This window comes from Mauremys mutica, chromosome 3, assembly GCF_020497125.1.
Source record: "Mauremys mutica isolate MM-2020 ecotype Southern chromosome 3, ASM2049712v1, whole genome shotgun sequence".
Taxonomy (NCBI): domain Eukaryota; kingdom Metazoa; phylum Chordata; order Testudines; family Geoemydidae; genus Mauremys; species Mauremys mutica.
Genome location: NC_059074.1, coordinates 100,926,732 through 100,949,416, shown reverse-complemented (window position 1 = coordinate 100,949,416; position 22,685 = coordinate 100,926,732). Strand labels below are relative to the sequence as shown.

The 22,685-nt window shown below is 44.6% G+C and overlaps 1 protein-coding gene across 1 annotated transcript in view; it reads left to right on the top strand.

Annotated features, from left to right (window-relative positions):
* The window catches only part of MOXD1 (monooxygenase DBH like 1), a 94,704-nt gene extending 73,391 nt beyond the window's left edge, over positions 1-21,313 (top strand). Inside the window, exons 10-12 of the mRNA XM_045010462.1 lie at positions 2,613-2,755; positions 13,781-13,949; positions 20,894-21,313. Of these exons, the coding sequence (XP_044866397.1) occupies positions 2,613-2,755; positions 13,781-13,949; positions 20,894-21,058 (477 nt within the window). The 3' untranslated portion in view covers positions 21,059-21,313. The remainder of the gene's footprint in view (positions 1-2,612; positions 2,756-13,780; positions 13,950-20,893) is intronic.
* The last annotated feature ends 1,372 nt before the right edge of the window (positions 21,314-22,685 follow it).

Below are 22,685 nucleotides of genomic sequence, written 5' to 3'. Positions count from 1 at the left end.
TTTGTTGGGCAGCACACTTATATTCATGAAAATGGGATCCCTGTTGGAAATACTGGAAGGAAACTGCTTTAAACAAGGAATTTAAAATGTTAAAGTTAAGTTTAGCCTCTAAAACGCATGTTATACTTTTGTTTTATATCTAATCATTTCTGTTTCCATTATCATTACTCACTATCTATTACATCTTAATCTTTGATGATAAACTTATGATTGTTTCACTGTAACTATATCTCCATGCTGTGGTGGTATAAAGGATATGATCCTGAGTTGTATCAATGAAGCTGTGTGTGTACTGTTTTCTTGAGAATGGCAGACCTGCTAATCACTGTGAATGTTCAGTGACAGGGGCTGGACACTAGTGGGGTACACTTCAGAGGAGCTCAGGGACTGGAATACACCAAGTGTTAAACTGCAAGGCAAAGTAAGGACTGGCAGAGCCCTGTGGAGATTGTATGTGTGATTAAAAGACTAAGGGTACATCCATACTACCTGCCGGGTCGGCGGTAGCAATCTACTTCTCAGAGTTCGATATATCGCGTCTCATCTAGACGCGATATATCGAACTCCGAACGCGCTCCCGTCGACTCCGGAACTCCACCACTGCGAACGGCGGTAGCGGAGTCGACGGGGGAGCTGCGGACTTCGATCCCGCGCCGTGAGGACGGGTAAGTAGTTCGAACTAAGGTAGTTCGACTTCAGCTACGCTATTCGCGTAGCTGAAGTTGCGTGCCTTAGTTCAAACCGCCCCCCCAGTGTAGACCAGGCCTAAGGATGTCAGGGAGCTGACACCTAGTTTAGCACCAGCAAGTCTCTCTCTAGCTGAGGCAGTGGGGGTAACATGATGATTCACCGTCTTGGGCACTCTGAGAAAGTGTCACATGGTATCCATAGGTCCATCAGCCCTCACAGAGAGCACCGATCACAACATGTCATTCGTGTTGTTCTAGCTAGTCCTTCAGTCACCCGCTGACTAGGCTGTTAGTGGCACAGGACACCTGATCGGCAAAGCGCACCGCAACCCAGAGTCGATCTGGGACCTGCTGGCACCAAGCTTGTATGTAATTAAGTGCCCCTTCCTCTTTACAAAGTATATATTGGAAACCATAGGTGCTGACTCCGTGGTTGCTCCATAGCTGGAGCACCCATGGGGGAAAAATGGGAGGTGCTGAGCACCCACTGGCAGCCCCCCCATCAACTCCCCTCTCCAACTCCCAGCCCCTCCCTCCCACCAGTGGGCCCCACCCATCAGCACCTTCCCCTCCGTTCCTGCACCTCCCTTCCACCACGATCAGCTGTTTCGTGGCATGCAGAAGACTGGGGGGTAGAGAGGGGGAGCAAGGACGCGACGCTCTCGGGGGAGGGCGCAGAATGGGGCAGGAAGAGGCGGGGTGTGGGCGGGAAGAGGTGGAACAGGGTTGGGGATTTGGGGGAAGGGATGGAGTCAGGATGGGGCCTGGGGCAGAGCCGGGAGTCGGGCACCCCGACACACATTGGAAAGTCAGCGCCTGTGTTGATAACAATCTGGCTACCTTTAATATATCCTCTCCAGCTTCAGTTCTGGTTCCAAAGCCTCATCCTTCATTACAATTGTAGCCGTCACTGCATTTTCCCACATGTTCATTCAGATCCGCTCCAATAATCAAGTACTCAGCTTATGGTACTTCACTTACCGCTTGATCTAGCACTACCTGGAATTCTTCCTTCTCTGAATTGTACAACCAACCTGTTGTACATATCCACATATAACATTAAATATTTGTTCTCTGCTCACTGCTATTCTAACTTTCATCAGTGGGTCACTCTTCTTTAGAATGTCTAGGTACCCTATCCTGTAATATTTCTGCTACCATTATTCCGACTCCATTCCTCTTAGCTACTGCTTCATGATATACTATCTTGTAACCCTCATTGATGTTCATGGATTTCAACCCCTTCCATTTTGTCTCCTGTATTCAGGCAATATGCACTCTCTATTTCAACATCTTGATTACTTCTCTTGATTTCCTGGTTACAGAAATAGTATGGGAAGGAAAAGGAAGCAAGTGCTATGCTATAACTGTAGTTCCACTGACTTGGCATTCAATGGTTGAGTATAACAAGTGTGACTTACATGTCAGTGAGCTAGAAGTGGTCTACAATGGGAAAAGCAACTAATGGACGAGTGTTACAATAAAATAGCCACAGCTGCACTTGAATGATCCCCATTGCCAACTGCTTCTTCCTGGTGCAGCAGGGTTCACAGCACCCCAGTGTGAATTTACCCCATCTCACTTTGGAAAATAGTGTCAAAACAAGAGTTCATGAAAGACTACAAAAGTGTAAAATAGCAGGAAGGTTATTCTGACTTCACTATCAGTAACATACTGATAGCTGCTTTTGCTGACATTTATTTTTATACTCGATAAGAGTAATGAGTGGGGTTTTAATGTATTTTGTTACAAAAGGACTACTGACTTTTGTTCCTTGATAACTGAATATGCAGAATAACCTTGCCATATTGGTCCATTTTTTTCTTTTCTCGTATACGGGTCACTAGCTAACATATTAATTATCATCACTGTCTTTTTCTGAGAAATCATAAACTTATATTGCTAAAACATCTTCATCTTTAGGGGGGTCTGAGCACCAGAAATGAAATGTGCCTGTCTTACCTACTGTACTACCCGAGAATCAATCTTACCCGATGCGCAAGTATTCCAGACATAATGGAGCAACTCCAGTTTATTGGAGTGAAGGAAATATATAGACCAGTCAGGTAAGTAGGGGAAATATAACAGGGTGTGCACCTTGTATTCATTCATTAATTCATTTTTGTCTGTGGGATTATTGCACGCACACATCATATGATTTTTTAACCTCTTGTAATAACATAGTATGTTGTCTCATCTAGCATCATGGGCACTACTTGAATTAAACACAAGAAATGCTATTAAGTGTTTCCAGCATCTGATGTCTCATAATTGTTGCACTTCTTCTAAGGTATGTTTAGAGTAGAAAAAATGACACATTGCTGACCATGCTTGTCAGTCATGAGGCACCTCCTCCACTGGTATTGAAAAAGGTTTGATGGGTAGTGTAGACAGAAGAAAATCATTTTCACTGTCATTACAAAAAGCCTAATGGAACCATGTTACACTTAATTCAATGGTAAGATCAGTTATCACTAGCAGGTAAAATGTTTTCAACACTAGCTGAGAAGGGGTTGAGGGTCACCTTTTACTGACAAACATTAAAGCACAGGTCATTTTCACATTTTTTAGGGGCCCTAGTGTTGGGGGGTCTGATTGTCCTCTGATTAAATCAGAAGTAAAGTTAAACTGAAGTCAGTTGAGGTACAGAGGAGAATCAGGCCCTAGAACTGCTGCTAGCATCCAAAAGCTAAGAACAATTTGGAAATAATGACAAGAAAAGATGATGATAGAAAAGGTAATAAGGTAGAAAGGGTGATAGAACAGGAGAGTGGTGCATAGCAGGGGATAAAATGGATATGGAAAGAGATGTGGAGAGAAGATAGAGACTCAGGAGGGCAGGAGAATAGCAAGTAGTAAGAGGACGTGCAGGGGAAGTAGTGATGAAAAGGGTAGAGAAAAAGAGATCAGAGACAGCAGGAAGAAAATGAAACAAAACAGCAAACAGGAGAGGTAGAAACATTTTTTTTTCATCCCAGTAGAGAAAGTGCCTCTTGAGATAGACAGCCAAGTGGCAGTCTCTAGAAGAGCCAACTCAGGTATTAGGAAGTTTAGGAGCAAAAGGAGGAGACAAATCAAGTGACATAACACAAAATATTGCTTCCAAGAATCTTGCCTTTGTCACTGGTGTGCATTGTTCCTCTTTAAACTATTTCTGAAATGAAACTTGCTTGGGTGTACGCTGCATATACTGTGCCATGATTTGTAAAAATGCACACTTAGAGTTGCAAAGCAAAAATGTTTGTAGGAAAAAAATAGAGATTAAAAAAAAAAGGTTATTTTTTGTCAAGTTGCCAATAATGTTTTCCCTAAGAAACAATTTGTTACTGTTATGCTGTTATGTACACCACCACACTGAAGCTGCTGGAAGTAGTAGCTGCCTTCAATTCAGGCTAACTAAGGGAACAACTAAATGCCCCTTCGTTTAGTGACATTTGAAACAATGGAAAATCATCACCCAAGATCTAGACCACACGCAAGCCTGGGCAGTGGCTGAGCCATGCGGCTCAGGGAGTTTCCTGGGTGTCTGATAACAAATGCAGGGATGGAGAATTGATTTGATTAGAATTGTGTGGTGGGAGTTTGGGGTGAAAAGCAGAAGAAACACTAGAGAAATAGCAGAAAGCCGAGGAAACAGCAAGAACAACCACTGGGAATATAGCCCTGAGACAAAGCCTAAGGGAGAGAGAGAGCTTTTTGGGTAAAGTGTTGGCTGAAAGAGGCTTGTAACAGTGAGCAAAGAAACTGTTTCCTAATGTTTGATTCCTACTGTGTTCAGGGAAACAGGCCTCTGCATATATTTTTTGTAAATAAACAAGGATTGAACCAAAGAAATACCTGACATAAACTGAAATCAATCTCTCCTCCTAACAGAAACAACCTGCGAGGCCCTAAATATTGGCTATCTGCTCAGGTCAAAAGGAGTAACCTTGTTTTATTGTGGTTTCTAACCACTTTGGTGCTCTACAGATGTTTAGCACACCCTCATAAAAGTGTCACCCTTTTAGCAACTAAGGATCTCTGTCAAACATCCTGACATTCCACGGAATACTCAGCTGGAATGTGGGTGTGTGGTAAACCACCTGTCCCATGAATTTGCAGTGAGTGTGGCAGTCATAAGGATAAGTGATGTATTGTGGTTTGGCCATTAAGATGGCAGGGCCCTTACTGGCTTCACTGTGACTGTAGCAGAGAAAGCAAAAGTTTCACAACATATTGTTAGTTTGGGGAAGAAATTCTCTATAAACAGCCATTCATCATCATGACTAAGCTTCTACTTTACTTTTAAACTGAAATAAAAATAGCTATTTTTAAAAATCCCATTGGACCTGACTCCTACAGCTTTTGATTTCAATGGGACAACTTGCAAGATAAAGCATTGTTCTCTAGGAGTAAGGTAGAATTGGGCTTCCAGAAATTAAAATTATAATATGTTTTCCAGCACAGTACAACATTTAGGTTTTGGTAATTAAAAGAAAAGGGAAGGAAGCTTCTTAGAATTACTATGAATAGATTTTAAAAAAATTAATAAACAGGTTTTTTAACATTTAAATGTTCCTTGTGGTGGTGTGAATCCGAAAAGCAAAATTGACGGTCAGAAATTGAAAGTGATTATAAACCAAAAGTGACAATGGTCCAGTCTAGTTACACTGCCCAAGTTGAGTGAACTACAGAAAAGTAACAAATAATGAAATGGTGAAAAGTAAATTACCATTATTAAAAAATAGTTTCAATAACCTAAGATACAGGTAAGGATTTTAAAATATGATTAATAACCTAACAGTGTCCTTTTAACTTTAAATTTTAAAATTTGTGATCTCACCCTATATAAATTATCCAGTAAATGCTCACAAAGACTTTTAAGACTATTATTCCAGAGAGCTTTGATGTACAAAATTACTGATCCCAGTTCTAAACTCTGTCAGATGCACAGGAATAAGAAGAACCTAAGGGCTTGGCTACACTTGAAAGTTGCAGCGCTGGTGGAGGCTTTCCAGCGCTGCAATTAGTAACTGTCCACACCTGCAAGGCACATCCAGCGCTGCAACTCCCTGGCTGCAGCGCTGGCTGAACACCTGGTCTGGTTGGGGTATAACGAGTGCAACGCTGGTGATCCAGCGCTGCTCGTCAAGTGTGGCCACACACCAGCGCTTTAATTGGCCTCCAGGGTATTAGGAGATATCCCAGAATGCTTTTAACTAAATTACTCTCTTTGTTTTATTATGCAGCCTCTCTTTGTTTTGTTGTGAACTCGGAGCTCTGCGCGGAGCTCCGTTGCAGGTGCTGCTTATCTAAAAAACAAACAGAGCTCCTGTTTGCTGTGATCAATCTGTACCTGGCTGTAAACAAATGAAAGGCAGGCAGGGAATGAGTGAAACAGCGGGGAGTCGTGTTGGATGCAGGCTGTTTGCAATTAAGAGTTAAGACTAAGGGGTCGGAAACATTTTCTGATTTTTCAAGGCAGGAAGCTAACACACAGTGTTGGCTCCAAAAATCCACTCTCGCTCTCTCCCCCCGCTCCCTGTCATACTAGACCCCACTCCACCCCCCTCTTTTGAAAAGCACGTTGCTGCCACTTGAACGCTGGGATAGCTGCCCATAATGCATCACTCCCAACAGCGCTGCAAATGCTGCAAATGTGGCCACACACCAGCGCTGGTAGCTGTGAGTGTGGTCACACACCAGCGCTGTTCCTGCACAGCTGCACGACCAGCGCTGTAACTCCCAGCGCTGCAACTTTCAAGTGTAGCCAAGCCCTAACAGTACAATACCTGCTGCTGCTCTTATGCTGTCAATATTCACAATCTCCCTTGAAGAGCAACAACAACAAACACATTTTCTAATTTAGTGCTAGCACAACCAGCTTTCTGATCTCATGAACAAAATATTCTAATAAATGAAGTGTTATCTTGAGTGTTCATTCATAATCACTAGTCTTAACAAGAAAATGTGCATTTGGCCTGAGGAAAGAAAGATGTTTTGAATAGAGTAAGTAGGCAGACTGTCTGCCTGAGATGGAACAGTCATTAAAAGAAGAGATTATTAATGCTCCTAGTGTTCATGACCTAATCTACAATTCATATTGCATTAAGCATTGCCAGCCTAAGAGTATGTGGCCTGATGCTGATCTCACTTAAACCAGTATTACACTAGTATAACTCCACTGACTTGGGGTACGTCTACCCGGTAGTGATTGATCTATCGGGGATTGATTTATCGGGTCTAGTGTAGAAGCGATAAAATCGCTCCCTGAGCGCTCTCCCGTCAATTCCGGTACTCCACCGCCGCAAGAGGCGCAAGCGGAGTCGACGGGGGAGCGGCAGCAGTTGACTCAGCGCCATGCACACGCTGCAGTAAATAGACCTAAATACTTCAACTTCAGCTACGCTATTCTCGCAGCTGAAGATGCATATCTTAGGTCGATCCTAGTGTAGACCAGGTCTAAGTTAAGTTACTCCTGATTTACACCCATGAAATTCAGATCAGAATCAAGCCTCTGATGGCTCAGATTAGAACTCTTTCTCCCTAATGAGGTGTAAATCAGGAGGGGTTCCAGTGAAATCAGCTGTTACACTGTTGTAATACTGGCGTGAGAGCAGAATCACGCCCTTCCATCTATGGCAGTGGGATGCGAGTATGGCAGAGGAGGCAGTACAGTATTGATAACAAATGGGATATAGCTTTATTATAGAAGGCACAGGTCTGATTAAAATATTTTAAACAGATGAAATCATGCCTTCATCCAAAGAACAAATAGGATTTAAATCTGTGTTAAATAAAGTTTAATCACAATCAGTTCTCCACTAACAAAATTCAGATTTCTGTTTAAAAGTATACCATACACCATATATGACTTTCCATCCCCCTCATTCTGTCTCAGCACCAGGGATCGTATCCCTTTAAAGAAGGGTAACGTTATAGAAAATGTTTTCCTTATGCCTACTTCTTAGTTCCTTATACCCTGTCTCTCTCTTCCTTAGAAGAATCACAGAAGATCCAGTTTGACTGGGCCAAATTTTCTATCCCACTCTATCCCCTTTGCATATCTCAGACTGTGCACAGAGGACAGAATCAGGCCCTTCTCTCCTGTTGGGGATCCCCCTGGCATGGAAGAGTCCTCGGAGGGCATAGAGCCAGTGTAGCAAACTTCTGTGCCATCCTTTCCCACAGTCCTTGGAGCAGAGTGTTTGCTGGGGGTCTTCTTGGAACATATCAGGAGCAAGAAGGGAAAAGTGTCTAGAACACGCAGTGCTCTGACTGTCCTCATTTGGGCCCTTTGGCACATGTTAGATCAGCCCCCATGCAGCTCCAACTTCCTCTGAGGCTGGGAATAGGATGAGAATCAGGGAGCTGTAACTAGCTTTTTGACAGCACACATCCTCTTCTCTGTGCCAAGTGTCTGCTCCATGCAGCAGAAAATGTGACCCATTGTCTTTTGAGAAATTAGAGGGGAAAGTTTTGCACTGGATTTGTTTTCTCCTTTTTTTCAGTTTGCAGATATTTTATCTAGAAGCGGTGGTGATTTTCTTTTTGTTTTTTACTTTTGAAAAATTCCTTCCCTTTACCAAAGCCCGATGGGGCAGATCCTCAACTGCTATAAACTGTCATAGCTCTTTTGAAGTCAATGCAGCTATGAGAATTTCCATTATCTGAGGATCTGTTCCCACATGTCTACAGGTAACATAATACAGTGGTGCAGTAGCACTACTATAGTTAAGGTTGTATCATGACTTCTGTTTAAAAGTTGACCTTTCTAAGTCCTCTAAAAGCCACATTCTTAGTCAGATTCCTTTGAAATGTGGTGTGCCTGAGGGGGATGCAGAGTAGGATTAATGACCCAAATTAGGGGTCAAAGCTAGGGGACTGCAGAGATATAAGATCTGAAAAAACAGCCATTCTTCAAAAAGTTTCTAGGTGTTTTTTGTTGCCTAGAGCTAGAGATAAACCTGTTGATGTGCCGCAGGTCAACATAGTCTTATCTGTCGAGTTTAACCAATGTAATGCATGGCACCCACTAAATCTTTGGGGGACCCAAATTGAGAATGGTATTTAAGAAAACGTACATTTTTGCAGCGTGCATGTCAGGGGCGGATTTAGAGTTAGTGGGACCCTGTGCGCAGCTTCTCTTTAGCCCCCCCCCGCCCCTCCCCTCGGGACCTAACCAAGGAAAAGAACATTCTCTCTTATCTCTTCTGTGTTTTTCATTCTTTTTTTCTTCATCCTCCTCCTATATTATAAGTAATGGGGAATAAATGAAAATAAAGTGAAGTACCTTGATTGGGGCAGGGGGTTGGGGTGCAGGAGGGGCTGTGGGGGTCAGGCTCTGGGCTGGGGCAGTGAGTTGGGATGCGGGAGGGAGTCAGGGGGGCAGTGCTTACCTGGGGTGGTGCGGCTCCCAAAGTGACTGGCGCACACACACCCATCTGGCAGTGGCTCCTAGGCAGGAGGGCAGGGTGTCTCTGCATGCCGCTGCCCGCAGGCACTGCCCCTACCGTTCCCATTGGCCACAGTTCCCAGCCAATGGGAGCTATGGAGTTGGTGCTTGGGCGGGGGCAGCACGTGGAGACACCCCTCCACCCCAGGGGCCGCAGGAACATGCCGGCCACTTCCGGGAGTGGCACAGAGGGAGGGAGGCAGAGTGGGCAGGGAGCCACCTTAGCCCTGCTGCTGATGCGTCCCTGCATGCCCCTTGGGGGGAGGGGGGCAATGCGTCTCTGTGCGCTGCCCAGGGCATACAGAGATGTGCAAGCAGCTGGCCGTTTCCAGGAGCAGCGTGGGGCCACTGGCCATGGCATGCAGGCAGCCTGCTTGCCTGAGCTCTGCTGCGCCACTGGCCAGGACTTGGGGGCAGGTTGTCAGATGAGATTTGCCCTGCATTTTGGGGGCCCTGTGCCACTGCACAGTTTGTTTCACGATAAATCTGTTCCTGGTGCATGTGCCGAATACAGAAAAATGGCTGGAGGGTTAGTTCTAGAGCAAGGAGAACACCGTGACGTGGCTGATTTGGGGTACGGAGGTGGCCTGTGTTGGCATAATGTTTTGCCTACTCTGCAGCATCTAACCAAGGGGTGGGCAAACTTTTTGGGCCGAGGGCCACATCTGGGTGGAGAAATGGTATGCGAGGCCAGGACAGAGGGTTGGGGTGCAGGAGGGAGTGCGGGGTGTGGGAGGGGGTGCAGTGTGCAGGAAGGGGCTCAGGGCAAGGGATTGGGGCAGAGGAGGGGTGCGGACTGCAGGAGGGGGCTCAGGCCAGGAGGTTGGGGTGCAGGAGGGGTGTGGGGTGTACAAGGGGGCTCAGGGAAAGGAGCAGGGGGTTGGGGTTCAAGAGGGGTGTGGAGTGTGCGAGGGGGCTCAGGGCAGGGAGTTGGGGTGCAGGAGGGGTGCGAGGTGCAGGCAGGGGGCTTAGGGCAGGGAGTTGGTGGGGCGGGGTGCAGGAGGGGTTCAGGCTCCGGCCGGGCACTGCTTACCTAAAGCATCTCTGGGGTGGTAGCAGCGCGTACCAGGGCCAGGGCAGGCTCCCTGCATGCCTTCCCTGTCCCCAGTCCCGCACCGCTCCAGGAAGTGCTGAAGCTCCAGGTACCTCCCCTGAAGCTCCCATTGTCCGCGGTTCCCCGTTCCTGGCCAATGGGAGTTGCGGGGGGCGGTGCCTGGAGGCAAGGGCAATGCACGGAGCCCTCTGCCCCCCCGCCCAGTGGCCGCAGGGATGAGGTGTTGGTCACTTCTGAGACCAGTGCGGGGCCACAGGGGGCCATCCCACAGGCCGGATCCAAAGCCCTGAGGGGCCGGATCCGGCCTGTGGGCCGTAGTTTGCCCACCCCTGATCTAACCAGTGATTTAAGAGGTTGTTATCTGCTGGACATTGTAGTTATTCACTTGGGTGGAATATCTCATACAATGTCTGAAAGCAGGATTGGGCCACATCAATTTGTGCCCAGGAGCTGTGATACTTCTCTCTGATTTGGCTAAGCATCTGAATATTGGTTACAGTAACAATGTGAAAGCTATGAATGTGTTTTGGAAGAACAATAATTGGGAAATTGGAGAGTTCATGGCTGACCAGAAAATGTGTCCTGTATGGCTTAGAAACACTTCAAGTTCTGACACCTCTCTGTTTCTCGGAGATGGGGTACATCAGGGCTCAGAGCATCTTTCTCTCAGACATAAAACTGTCAGTAATTTGGAACAGAAACCCTGTCTGGGATTTCTCTCCCTAGCTCTGCCACAAACTCCATCTTCAAAGCATTCTGAAACACAATTGGCAATATCACTCCTCGGTAACATCATTGTGCTTCCCAGTAGCATAGCTGGTGGGGTTCAGCAGAAGCAGCTGCTTCCCCTCAGGCCGGCAGGCTCGGAAGCAGCGCCTGCTGGCCACATGGCCGGAGGAGCCGCAGGGCGGCAGCGGCAGCCCGGAGCGGAAGCGGTGCCTGCCGGACGGTGCTGCCACCCACACAGCCAGAGGAGCCGCGGGGCAGCAGCGGAAGCCCAGCGCAGAAGCGGCGCCTGCCGGCCAGCGCTGCCACCCACACGGCTGGAGGAGCCGCGGGGCGGCAGCGGAAGCCTGGTGCAGAAGCGGTGCCTGCCAGACGGTGCTGCCACCCACACAGCCAGAAGAGCCGTGGGGCGGCAGCGGAAGCCCAGCGCGGAAGCGGCGCCTGCCGGCCAGTGCTGCTATCTGCACGGCCGGAGGGAGCCGCGGGGCTGCAGGCCAGCGCGGAAGGGGCACCTGCCGGCCGGTGCAGCCAAGCACTGGGACAGGAGCTGGGGACAGCTGGCAGCGCAGGAGGGAAGGTGGGAGGGGGGTTCGGTCTGGGGGCGTGGTCAGAGGAGGAGCCATGGGGGGTGCCTTTTTTATGTTTTTTGCTCCCCCTACACTGAAAACCTGGCTACGCCACTGGGTCCTTCCCTCCCGGCACACTATGCGAGTCAGGTTATAGGAGTGGGAGGGAAGTGACAGCAATGGAAATGTTTGTATATTAGGGATTGAAGACTTCAGGAAAATGCATTCCCTGCTTGTCATGGGGGGGTGGTCCTAGGTACAGTAGTAGGGAGTGGCCAGGTTAGAGGTGGTACACCAAGGGTTGGCAACCTACAGCACGCGTGCCAAAGGTGGCACACGAGCCGATTTTTGATGGCACGTGGGGCGGGCTGAGCCACTCAGCCCACCACCACTCTGGGGTTCTGGCTGCTGGCCCCTTGCCAGCTGGGTTCCCCACTGCAGCCCCACTCACCTTGCTTCCAGTTGGAGTTCCAGCGCAGGCCCCCTGCCAGACAGGGTCCAGGCTTCCGGGCTTGCTCAGCCCTACCAGCTGCCAGCTCCACTCAGCTCTGCTGCTGATCTGGGGTTGCAGCCGCTGACCTCCTGCCTCCCGATTATCAACTGATCACTCAGAAGCCTGTGTGCAGCTTAAAGTATCCAAATAGGTGCCACCAGACATTGGAAAACTCAGCAAGGAATAGCAAGGGCAAGGATCACACTAAACTAATAAGATCTGCATTTTAATTTAATTTTAAATAAAGCTTCTGAAACATTTTAAAAACCTTGTTTACTTTACATATAACAGTAGTTTGGTTATATATTATAGACTTATAGAGAGATCTTCTAAAAAACGTTAAAATGTATTACCAGCACGCGAAGCCTTAAATTAGAGTGTATACATGAAGACTCGGCACACCACTGCTGAAAGGTTGCCGACCCCTGTGGTAGGCAGTGACTGAGCCAAGGCATGGCTGAGAAGGTGTGCTGAAGCAGTGCACAATTGGGGGTGGGAAGGGGCTGACTTTGTGTGCAAATTACAGGACATGATATGTACAACTGCCTAAATGACTACTAACTCCTACCAACAACATATCTTTTCCTGTTCAGAAACCTAGGAAATTCAATGGCAAAAAACCTACTTTATCACAGATTTAAGATTGCTTGGTCTGAATTCAGCAAGATGAAATTCAGTCAAGACAAGTGCAAAAGTACTTCACTTAGGAAGGAAAAATCAAATGCACAACTACAAAATAGGGGAATAACTGGATGCATGGTAGTACTTCTGAGAAGGATCGGAGGGCTATAGTGGATCACAAATTGAATATGAGTCAACAATGTGATGCAGTTTCCCAAAAAGCTAATATCGTTCTGGAGTGTATTAACAGGAGTATTGTATGTAAGACACAGGAGGTAATTTTCCCCTGTACTGTACTCAGCACCACTGAGGCTTCAGCTGGAATATCCTGTCCAATTCTGGGACACTTTGGGGAACATGGACAAATTGGAAAGAGTCCAATGGAGAGCGCAAAAATGATAAAAGGGTTAGAAAACCTAATCTATGAGGCAAGGTTAAAAAAACTGGCATGTTTAGACTTGAGAAAAGAAGAGTAGGGGAAGGGAACCTGAGAACAGTCTTCAGATAGGTCAAGGGCTCTTATATAAAGGATGCTGATCAATTGATCTCTATGTGCACTGAAGGTAGGAGAAGAATAATGGGCCTAATCTGCAGCATGGGAGATTTAGGTTAGATATTAAGAAAAAACTTTCTGACTGTAAGGTTAGTTAAGCTCTCAAATAGGTTTCCAATGGAGGCTGTGGAAATCCAGCACTGGAGGTTTTTAAGAATAGGATGGATAAATACCTGTCACAGATGGTCTAGGTTTACTTGGTCCTGCCTCAGTGTAGGGAGCTGGACTTGATGACTTCTCGATGTCCCTTCCATCCCTACATTTCTATGATTTTATGATTTCAACAACTGTGGGGTTGGTAGAGTAAAAGGTGTGTGTGTTAACAGTGTGTACTGGGGCATTGCTGAAAGAGGGCAGAGTTCAGGTTGTGTGGGCAACCTTAACTGAGTTTTCTGTTTTCAAAAGTTTTAAGTTTTGCTGAACTCAACATTCTGCAGGGGGATGACATACCAGCAAGCAACCTTAACTCTGTGCTAATGTAGTATTCTGCCATTGAGTATAAATTGAGTATTAGTCACATTCAAAATTAAATAAAAATAATGATAGCATAAAAGGTTAATCGATTTGCCTTTGTAAGAAGAGTATTGTATATACCTTTGCTTATGAATGTTAATAACTTAGTGGGGAATTTTTCTTTTATTCAGGACATGGCCTTTCATTATCAAGAGTCCAAAGCAATATAAAAATCTCTCTTTCATGGATGCGATGAACAAGTTTAAATGGTCCAGATCAGCAGGTGTCTCCTACAATGAGCTTGTTCTTAGACTGCCAGTGAATGTGAGATGCTCAAAGACTGACAATGCAGAATGGTCGGTAAGTCTAATCCTGCTTTAGCTGTCCAAGTGCTATTGAAGACGTAACAATACTATGAATACAATGGGGTTGTCTCTGAAGCAAACGGGAGTTACTGTGCTTGAATTGATGGGGAATAAATAGTTAGTTATATGCCTTTCCCTCAACTTCTCATGGCTGTTGAAAAACAGTTGAAAAAGTTTGGAAAAGTTGGAATATATTATCGCTATTTTCCTTCCTTGAGCACTGACAGGATATTAAACAACTGAAAAATCGGTACCCTAACCAGTACATGGAATTAGTAATAGAATAAGGAGTCTTTCATCACCTCTGGGCCATAGGTCATGGAGTCTACATCTCTCACCCTAGGAGTTGGTCTTCTAGCTCAGTGATGAGGTGTTAGTAGGCCAGGAAAGGAAAATTCACTTTGTTTGCCATATTTTCTCTGTGTCCGGTTGCATGATTTCAGTCTCCCTGAACACTAATTTCACTTTGAAATGTAAAGTAAATAGTAATCCTCCACTGAGTTAACAGCAGCTCTAAATGTCTATTGACAGTCCCTCTGGGAAAAAATGAATGGCATGGCTATTGAACTTGCATTAACAAAGCACCATTAGAACACCAATGTAACATCAGTGGAGGAGACATTGAAAAAATAATGTGCATTGACACTCTATTGCATATATGACTCCATTATAAACAGATTCCTGCATCAATTCTCCTCTGTATCTGACCTCTGCTGAGCACGAGAGGGGAGTGCATCATGGACCCAGTTATGTGCTTGATTTGTGCTTACCCAGCATGGGCATGAGCTAGAGAAGCCTAAATGCTGCTCTATGTCATTGGTGATATGATCTGTAAGCACATAGCTATCAGTGGTGGTCTGGAAAAGCAGCACTCTCGCCCCAACCCTGAATAGCCTTCTCCATCTCCCACACCAATAAGAGTGGGGACAACTGGCACAGGAGATGTATGCCATTGGGGGAGTTTCCATCCTCCAGGGAAATTCTCTACTCACTAAAATCCAGCCCCCTTATACCTCCTGAGAGTTTCAAAGGGGCAGGAGTATAATGCAGAATCTGGCCTTCAATGTCCCTAGAATTCTTAGAGTTGTCATATTCATACATTATAAGAGAATCTAACATTGACCAGATTGGCATGTCTTTGGGATGGAACTGAACTAATTCATGGTTCACCATCAGTACAGCTCTAACTACGCATAGTATGATACTCACCTTCACTGAAATTGTATAGTGTGTGAGAGATTTTTATGAGCGGTCTGTAAAATAGTTCTGATTTCATTCTAGTGTTTGCTATACTACTGAAATTCTATGAAAAAGTAATTACAGACACTACATGCAAAATGCTCACTGCTCATGGTTAAATAGCTTGGCTGCTTTCATCTACTTAAAACAATAGTGAACACAAAATGCACAGCCAACATAATTTCATTATGGCTGGAAATCATATATGGAAATTATATCAGATATGGGGAGGATTTTCTATTTTCTGTTCTCTTCACTTATTGGACAGCACTGTTCCTTTATATTGCAGAATACCGTAGCAATATTTGCAGCATTACAGACCCAAGACAGGTATGATCTCAGTAGGAGCTGAGAGTGATTGGCTCTATGTTTTTATCATTAGTTTCTTTTTCCACCAAGCTATGTCCATTAAAGCTAAGAGCAGGATTCTTTCTTTCTTTCTTATAACCAGTATTGCAGTTAGCCATCCTTCAACAAGATTAAGATAAGAGCTCCATACAGGGTCAGACCAATGGTCCATCTATCCCAGTATCTTGTCTCTGACAGTAACCCATACCTGAACTTCATGGGGACTGTACAGAACAGGGCAACTGGAGGAATACATCCCTTTCTTCCTCTCCCGGCTTCTGGTTGTCAGAGGTTTATGGTCTCCCCAAGCATGGAGCTGCAGCCATGCCCATCTTGGTTAATAGCCATTTAACATCTCTAGTTCTTGTTTTGAATCCAGTTATACTTTTGGCCATCTCAACATTGCATGGCAGGGAGTTACACAGGTTAATTGTGAAGTGTGTGAAAAAATACTTCCTCTTGTTTATATTAAACATGCTGCATATTAATTTCATTGGGTAACCCCCTGGGTTTTTTATTGTGGGAAAGGGTAAATAACACTTCTCTATTCACTTTTTCCACACCATTCATGATTTTAGATCACATCTCCCCTTAGTCATCTATTTTCTAAGATGAAGAGCCCTAATCTTTTTAGTCTCTCCTCATATGGAGCTGTTCTATACCCTTGATCAAAGAATCATAGAATCATGAAGTGTAAGACTGGAAGGGACCTCAATATGTCATCTAATCCAGTCTCCTGAATTCAAGGCGGGGCTAAGTAATAACTAGACCATTCCTGACTGGTGTTTTTCTAACCTGTTCTTAAAAACCTCCACAACCTACATAGCAATTTGTTCCACTGCTTAACTACCCTGACAGTTAGGAAGTTAAATAAAGTTTTTTCCTAATGTCCAAACCTAAACCTCCCTTTCTGCAATTTAACCCATTGCTTCTTATCCTATCCTCAGAGGTTAAGGAGAACAGTTTTTTACCTCCTCCTTATAACAACCTTTAATGTAGTTGAAAACTGTTATGTCCCCACCTACACACTTCTCTTCTCCAGACTAAACAAACCCAGTTTTTTCAATCTTCCTTCATAGGTCATGTTTTCTAGACCTTTAATCATTTTTGTTGCTCTCCTCTGGACTTTCTCCAGTTTGTCCACTTCTTTCCTAACTATATTCTTTTTGAGATGGAGTGACCAGAACTGGACACAGTATTCAAGGTGTTAGTGTATTATGGATTTATATAATTGCATTATGATATTTTCTGTCTTATTTTCTATTCTCTGCCTGATAGTTTCTAACATTCTGTTAGCTTTTTGACCACTGCTGCTCATTGAGCTGAAGTTCTCAGAGAACTACCCATGATGACTCCAAGATCTCTTTCTTGAGTGGTAACAGCTAATTTAGAACCATCATTATATATGTATAGTTGGGATTGTGTTTGCCAATGTGCATTACTTTGCACTTATCAGTGTTGAATTTCATCTGCTTTTTATTGCCTAGTCACCCAGTATTGTGAGATCCCCTGTAACTCTTCGCAGTCATCTCTGGATTTAACTGTCTTGAATAATTTTGTATCATCTACAAACTTTGTCACTTCATTGTTTGCTCCCTTTTCCAGATCATTAAAGAATACATTGAACAGCACAGGTCCTAGTGCAGATCCTTGAGGGACCCCACTGTTTACCTCTCTCTATTGTGAAAACTGACCATTTATTCCTGCCCATTGTTTCCTATCTTTCATCCAGATACTGATCCATGAGAGGACCTTTCCTGTTATTCCATGACTACTTAGTTTCATTGAGAGCCTTTGGCAAGGGACCTTGTCAAAGACTTTTTGAAAATTCAAGTACACTGTATCAACTGGATCACCCATATCCACGTGCTTGTTGACTCCCTCAAAGAATTCTAATAGATTGATGAAGCATGATTTCCCTTTGCAAAAGCAGTGTTGACTCTTTCCCACAAATCATGTTATCTGTGTGCCTGATCATTCTGTTCTTTACTATAGTTTCTACCAGTTTTCCCAGTACTGAAGTTAGGCTTATTGCCAGGATTGTGTATGGAGCCCTTTATAAAAAATGGTGTTACATTAGCTACCTTCCAGTAGCCTCTGGTACAGAGGCTCATTTCAGCAATAGATTACGTACTAGTTAGTAGTTCTGCAATTTCATATTTGAGTTCCTTCAGAACACTTGGGTGAATGTCATCTGCTCCTGGTGACTTCTTATGGTTTAATTTAGCAATTTGTTCTAAAACTTCTTCTATTGACTCATCACTATGGGACAGTACTTCAGATTTCTCACCCAAACGGGGTAGCTCTGATGTGGAGACTGATGAAAAGAATTCATTTAGCTTCCCTGCAAAGGTCTTGTCTTCCTTGAGTGCACCTTTAACACCCTGGTCATCCAGAGGCCCCACTGTTTGTTTGGCAGGCTTCATGCTTCTGATATACTTACAAAAATTCTTATGGTTAGTTTTTGCATCTTTAGCAAGTTGCTTCTCAAATTCCTTCTTGGCCTGCCTTATTTTACTTTTATTTTTCACTTGCCAGAGTTTGTGCACCTATCCTATTATCCTTATTTAGAAGGATTTGAGTCCTAAATTTTAAATGATGCCTTTTTTTCCTCTAACAATCTCCATTACTCTCCTGTTTAGCAATGATGATATTTGTTTGGTCGTCTTATTGTCTTCTCTGATTTGGGGTATACATTTAGTGCACGGGTTCTCAAACTTGATTCACAGCTTGTTCAGGGTAAGTTCCTGGTGGGCCATGAGACGCTTTGTTTACCTGAGCGTCCACAGGTATGGCTGCTCGCAGCTCCCAGTGGCCGTGGTTTGCCATTCTTGGCCAATGGGAGCTGCGGGAAGCTCTGTGGCTCTGTGGATGAGGGGAAAGCAGTGGATGTGTTATTCCTTGACGTAAGCAAAGTTTTTGATATGGTCTCCACAATATTCTTGCCAGCAAGTTAAAGAAGCATTGGCTGGATGAATAGGTTATAAGGTGGATAGAAAGCTGGCTAGATCATCGGGCTCAACGGATATGGCTTCATATCTAGTTGGCAGCCGGTATCAAGTGGAGTGCCCCAAGGGTTGGTCCTGGGGCTGGGTTTGTTCAATATCTTCATTAATGATCTGGAGGATGGTGTGGACTGCACTCTCAGCAAGTTTGTAGATGACACTAAACTGGGAGGAGTGGTAGATATGCTGGAGGGAAGGGATAGGATACAAAGGGACCTAGACAAATTAGAGGATTGGGCCAAAAGAAATCTGATGAGCTTTAACAAGGACAAGTGCAGAGTCCTGCACTTAGGATGGAAGAATCCCATGCACTGCTACAGACTAGGGACCAAGTGGCTAGGAAGCAGTTCTGCAGAAAAGGACCTAGGGGTTACAGTGGACGAGAAGCTGGATATGAGTCAATAGTGCACCCTTTTGCCAAAAAGGCTAATGGCATTTTATGCTGTATAAGTTGGAGAATTGCCAGCAGATCGAGGGATGTGATCATTCCCCTCTATTGGACATTGGTGAGGCCCCATCTGGAGTACTGTGTCCAGTTTTGGGCCCCACACTACAAGAAGGATGTGGAAAAATTGGAAGGAGTCCAGCGGAGGGCAACAAAAATGATTAGGGGGCTGGAGCACATGACTTATGAGGAGAGGCTGAGGGAACTGGGATTATTTAGTCTGCAGAAGGGAAGAATGAAGGGGGATTTGATAGCTGCTTTCAACTACATGAAAGGGGGTTCCAAAGAGGACGGATCTATACTGTTCTCAGTGGTAGCAGATGACAGAACAAGAAGTAATGGTCTCAAGTTGCAGTGGGGGAGGTTTAGGTTGGATATTAGGAAAAACTTTTTCACTAGTAGGGTGGTGAAGCACTGGAATGGGTTATCCTGGGAGTTGGTGGAATCTCCTTCCTTAGAGGTTTTTAAGGTCAGTCTTGACAAAGCCCTGGCTGGGATGATTTAGTTGGGTTTGGTCCTGCTTTGAGCAGGGGGTTGGACTAGATGACCTCCTGAGGTCCCTTCCAACCCTGATATTCTATGATTCTATGTGACTGTTTATTTTCAGAACTGTAAGGGGAGAGCAACTTCAAAAAAAAGCCCATCATGCTACAAGCCCAGCTACTGCATTTTCAAAGGCTAAAAAGTGTGTGTCCTAAGCTACTGGATTCTCATTTTTTCATGGAACTCCTTTATTTATCTCAAACATATTCATGTTTGTTTTTAATTCAAGTTGTTGCTCATCTTAATGGGGAGTCCACTGCAGGAAACACACAACCAAACAGTGTACGCCATTCCCCTCTTATGTCAAAGCAGGGGCAGATGCGGGGTTGTGGGAGCTGCATCACAATGACATTAAGGTCACAAGGAAGACTCTCTGAAGGTTATATTCCGTCATCATTATGGTGTGCAATAGTTCCTTCCATTTCACTCTTTGAGGGGGTGTGCAGAGAAAACTGCAAGTGAGGACAACATGAAAGCAGCTGCTCCTGAAGAAACCATATGCTAGATCCACAAGGGGACTTAGGCATCTAAAGCCCAGTTTTAAGCACCACTGCCTATCTACAAAGCCCCCACTGAGCTGCCACCTAACTCTGTAGGTGCCTAAACTCATTTTGTGCCTAATTTTTTTTGCTGTGGAAGTTCCCAAGATACCTAAGTTTCTGCCTCTGGGCACGCACACAGCTGCCTCACTCAAGGTACCTGGATGCCTATCTTCCACCTGATCCTCAATGCGATCCATGAATCAGTGAAAGATCAACATCCTTCTGCCTATAGGGCCCAATCCAGTAGGCATGCTCAGAGGCTATCTAGCGCAATACAGAACAGTCAGGGGCAGAGGAGGGGTAGTGGTAGAGAAGGCCCCTCCCTCATCACCTTTAGCCCAGTGATTAGGGTGCTCACCTAGGATGTGGGAGATGCCTAGTTCAAGTGCCCCCTCTGCCCAATGAGAAGAAGGGATTTAAACTGGGATCTGCCACCTCTCAGGTGAGTGCTTTAACCATTGGGCTATATAGAGAGACTCTCATTCTTTCTCTGGACCAATTAATATGTAATTAAAGTGGAACAACTTCAACAGGAGTGATCGAGAAAGACCTACATCAGAGTATCCCCACCCCCAGCCCTTGTGTGTGGAGTTGCCCTTAATGGACTGACTGCAAAGGAGCTATGCTGATTTATACCAGCTGAGAATCTGATCCAGAATATATTGATGTGTTGATTGAGTTTGACAACTACAGATGCACTGCCATAGTATAAGTGTTAAATAATAATGTTCTGATGGAAACACTGGACTGCTTAATAAAATAGAAACTACCTACATGATAGAAAATCTGATCATTTTCAATATTTTTTTAATTGTAGATCCAAGGCATGACAGCTATACCTCCTGAAATTGAGAGACCATACAGGACAGAGCCAGTAATATGTATCTCATCTTCCTATTTACACTGCAGTCTATTCCTTAATCTGTTGTTCATTGCATGTGTCACAGTCAGTACCCTCGGGAACAGTTGGCCCTTTGTATAATAATTTAATTGTTTTCATGTATGTTCTCTATGCCATGCAACTCCAGATATGTTTGCACTGTTGCTATTGTAGATTTATTTTTTTACATATTAATAAAGTAAATTTACTAGTTCAAAATAAAGTGTTTACGTCTTCTGAAAACTCAGTTTATTTTGTTTTTTTAATGTACAGTATGTGTAAAGAACAGTAGGTACCAAGCTACGTTACATTATCAAAATTGTTTCCCCTACAGTTTTGTTACAGCTTATCCTGGCTTTTCACACAGTGTTTCTAGAAACAGATCTGTATCCAGATAAAATTAATAAACTAAAATTTAAGTAGTTCACCTTAATCAACATGGAGTGTGCTGTATTATTTTGTCTTGGTTCTTGAGACATGTAAGTGATGAAGACTACTGATGTAGGGCTTGATCCTGCAAACGCTGATGTACCTGAGTAACTATACACATGTTGGGATGGCTCTCCCCCGGGTGCAGTAAAATTCCCAAGAGAGGGCTTTGGGGGAAGGAATTTCGGCAGGAAATCCCTTGCAGACTCTCTCCATCATAGTCCCTTTGAGGGGAGGTAGGGTACAGGGTTTGTCCTCCATGGAAAATGGTGCAGGGCAGAACCCCAGGGATCATTGTAGAGGCCAGAACTATCCAAGCAGAGACACTTTGTCTTTGCATGGGCTCTGGCCCCAGGAACCCTCCTTCCCAGCTTCTGGGCAATGGAGTGTAGTTTCTCCCCTGAGGTGTAGCACAATCCTCTTCTCTGAGCTTGCTAATCAGAGGGGCTTTTCCCTGCCAGCATGGATTGGGTTCTGAGTTCTTTGTTGCAATGCCTGGTGCCTCCACCCAAGGTGATTCTTCTCTGTGCCTGGGACACAATGGGTGCTGTTTCAGGGAAACAACTAAGGGATAGCTGCACTAAACTTGTATCCTAACTGATTGGGAGCTTCTGAAATGAATCACAAAGACCCAGTATATCATTTTAAAATAAGAGTCCACAGACCACTGGTTTACTCTTGCAACTCAGAACACAGCATGCTGCTTCTCCCTTTGTAGCTAACTGCCCTCTCCAGTCAATACCAAAACCTGGGATGGACCAACGTGACCCGGCTGCTATACTCGGTACTCTAAAAGACTGGCAAAGATCACAGAAAGGATTTTCCACAAACACTATGGATTCTACAATGGCACGACTGTAGCACTATAGCTATGTTCCCATGGAGCCATGGTATACAGACAGAAGGTGTTTTTCCGTTGAAAGAATTAGTCCTCCTCCTCAAGCGGGAGTAACTAGGTTGATAGAAGAATTCTTCCTTTGATCTAAATACATCTACAATGGGGGTTAGTTCAACTTAACTATGGCTTTTTTTTCACACTCCTGAATGGCATACTTAGGTCAATCTAAATTTTAAGCGTAGACCAGGGTTAATACTGTACTGTTAACAAGGAGTATGACACGGTACACAAGAAACAAAATATGGTCATACAAATCCCAGCAAATAAAATGCCACATCCACAATAACAGTTAACAAAGTGGGGGTCTTGATTGGTGACAGGAAACAGAGGCTCTAGGGAGGGAACGTGTTATGGTTAAATAATATATACTCAAACATTAATAATACAACAAATTCCACACCT